The following is a 3,013-nucleotide window of genomic DNA, read 5'->3' as shown; positions in this document are numbered from 1 at the left end:
CGCCACTGTTATATCGCACGTTCGGATGACCTCTACTCAACTACACCGACATCTGGACTTCTCCCTAAATATCTACGTATTGGGTTAGCCTACTTCATCGTCTGAGGGCATCGATACAACATATACATAGCAATGTTTTTCATAAGACTGATTTACATTTTAGCAAAATCTCCCTCTTTCTGGCAGCAATTGCAGATACCATTTAGGTATGGCTCTCCATTCTGTCATTGAAAATTTTACCATAAAAATGCAATTTGTCTTCTCTTTAAAAGAAGTCGTTATTGTATTGATCCATTCTCTTACTATTGTCTTATTATCGTATTATAATACCATGTAGAAATTATTAGTATGCTTCGGCATTATTCGGGGCGAGATCAATAAGGATATTATTTCTATAAAATATAATAAATTGTCTTTTGAGACGCGACCTATATGTTTCATGGCTAGTCATTGTCGTATTTCAACCTCTGATGATGTCACTCGGTGCGGTTTGCAATCTTCCTTTCATTCAGCGCCCATCTTGTGACTCCACTCGTTTTCCGTATTGTTCTGTCACGGTATTAACAATGTGTGTGTGTGTGGGGGGGGGGTGCGTTAATGAATGAGTGTTGTTATTGTCGTTTAGGCTCTGATCAGTCCTGATCAGGCAGACACTTTTTAAATCAAAGACACTCCAGTTATGACTCTCCTTCCTTTCTATTAAGTCGGTCAGTCATAATACATCAAGAACTGTGCAATCCGATTGCGCCTTCCTTGTTTCTTTTTAAGACACTAGGGTAGGATTTTGAGGAAAATTTAGTCGCTGTTTCTAGCAGTTGTAACAACTACGAAGAAGAGGAAAGTGTCAGCTGTCCACAGACTAAGGTGACACTTATTTTACTGGTCATGCTTCAAGAACCCCGCGGAGAACTCTTGCAGTTCAAAGCAATGATGATTTTCGTAGGAGTTCTTATCTTTAAGTTCGTTCCAATCACTTTTTGAGCCATGCTGGTAGTTCTTTACTGATACTTTCAAATGCACCAATTGGTATCACGTCCACTTTCTTCATTGCCCACATTATTATTATTATTATTATTATTATTATTATTATTATTATTATTATTATTATTATTATTATTGGCTTAGAAGTTAAAGGGTAGTGACCATGCTTTTTCATGACTTCTAAGATTGATTGGGGTCAGGGGAAGGAGATATCACCAGAAACGTGACCTGAATGCTTGCATTAGAGCAGACACTACAAAAATCTCTCATGGAGCAGGTTCTGGTGTCAAAGCAGGCGATAGATTGTCTGCTGAGAATTGAAATCCAGTTATAAACGAAATTCCTTTTTATGAGAAACTGGCCAACGCAGCACTAAGACATCGGTTCAATAACAATATTGTACAATCCATTAATTGAACAGATACCACAAAAAGACTTTTTACTTCGTAGACAGTATTTTTTATAAAAATATCTTGTCTGAGTTTTTCTAGTTTCTTCTAGGCTGCTCTTAACCCGTGTAGACATCATTTTCAAAAGTATTGTTAATTTTTCATTTAATCTCTGCTGTCTTTATCGCAAATGTCTTCCTCAGCCTTCGGTACATATACTACCAAATGGGTTTTCTTTTTGCTATTTTCCAACTTGACTTCTTTTCTGTTGCTTTTACCATTCTTTGTCTTTCCATCTGTCGCATTGGTAACTTCTAAATTTGGTGTGTTTGGCGGTGCTTTGATTCCGTGAAGATTCCTAGAAGATCCGCTCGATGCAAACGATGATGACGAAGATGAATTCTTATGGCCATGAAACATTTGCGAACCCATATCTAAAAACAAACACGACATATAGTCTTTGAAATAGTTCATTCCTAACGGAAGGGCACACGATGCGTTATATTTGCGTAGACAATTGGCTGCAACATTCTGATTTTGCTCCCACCAATGGTAAATGCATTCCTCTTTCTTATGGGTTTTTACGGGCTGTAAAAACATTGAAGAGCTGTCCATGTTCTGAATAGAAGGGAAATAACTAACTATTTTTTTACCTTTCATATTAACTCTTTTACAGTTTTCAGACGAAGAATTCGACTCTTTCTTTGAGATATCAATATGTGAGAGTACACAACCGGTTTCGGCAGAGACCAGCTATTATATTTTTCTCTCCTTTTGTCAAATCTGTTCCTTCCGGCAAGAAGAGTTTATGGCAGACGACCTGTCGTCTGCCATTGTTTTCCCTTGATAATTCATTTCGATTAGATTCACTCAATGAACATATTGAAGACAAAGTGGCCATTTCTTGGTAAATTTTAGAAACCGGAGCATTCTCTAAAGATTTCTCGCTCCAGTCGTGAAAGGAAGCGATATTAGCTCGGTTGAACTTATTATTATTATTATTATTATTATTATTTTGGCGATATGAACAGTCGGAAGGGATAGGAACGTTTGACCGTTTCGAAATCTGATTCAGGTGCTTGACATTCAAATGGTGTGGAACAGACAACGGCTTTGTATGTGGAGAGAATGATGGTGATGTTGGTGCTGTCGGTAATATCATTGGTAATGTTGTAGAAGATGTTGATGATTGAAGCAGAGATGGCGGTGCCAACCAGGATCTGAAATAAGCAAATAAATAAATAAATATGTATATATACTGAACCACAAAAGAAACGTCACACACATACTAAATAGAAACCGATTTATTAACAGACTGCCCAGCATTGATTGAAGAGTGATAATTAAGAAACCGTTCTTTCCTAATGATAAAACGTCATTTCCTGAAACATGTCTGACGTCACATGGTGTCACGTGATGGCGGAGTGTTCTGGATCCAAAGAGATGAACTCAATATCTCGTGTGACCACCGTTAGCCTTGATTACCGCTAAGCATCTATTTTTTTACTTTTCATATTAACTCTTTTACAGTTTTCAGACGAAGAATTCGACTCTTTCTTTGAGATATCAATATGTGAGAGTACACAACCGGTTTCGGCAGAGACCAGCTATTATATTTTTCTCTCCTTTTGTCAAATCTGTTC

General features: G+C 37.4%; 1 protein-coding gene across 1 annotated transcript in view; it reads right to left on the bottom strand.

The window, feature by feature from the left end:
* Nucleotides 1-6: 6 nt before the first annotated feature.
* LOC106881518 (signal transducer and activator of transcription B-like) overlaps nt 7-3,013 on the bottom strand; it is a 6,653-nt gene continuing 3,646 nt past the window's right edge. Inside the window, exon 2 of the mRNA XM_014931934.2 lies at nt 7-2,590. Within this exon, the coding sequence (XP_014787420.1) occupies nt 2,083-2,590 (508 nt within the window). The 3' untranslated portion in view covers nt 7-2,082. The remainder of the gene's footprint in view (nt 2,591-3,013) is intronic.

This window comes from Octopus bimaculoides, chromosome 18, assembly GCF_001194135.2.
Source record: "Octopus bimaculoides isolate UCB-OBI-ISO-001 chromosome 18, ASM119413v2, whole genome shotgun sequence".
Classification (NCBI taxonomy): Eukaryota; Metazoa; Mollusca; class Cephalopoda; order Octopoda; family Octopodidae; genus Octopus; species Octopus bimaculoides.
Note: the sequence above shows the minus strand (reverse complement) of the source record. Positions and strands in the feature narration are given on the sequence as shown.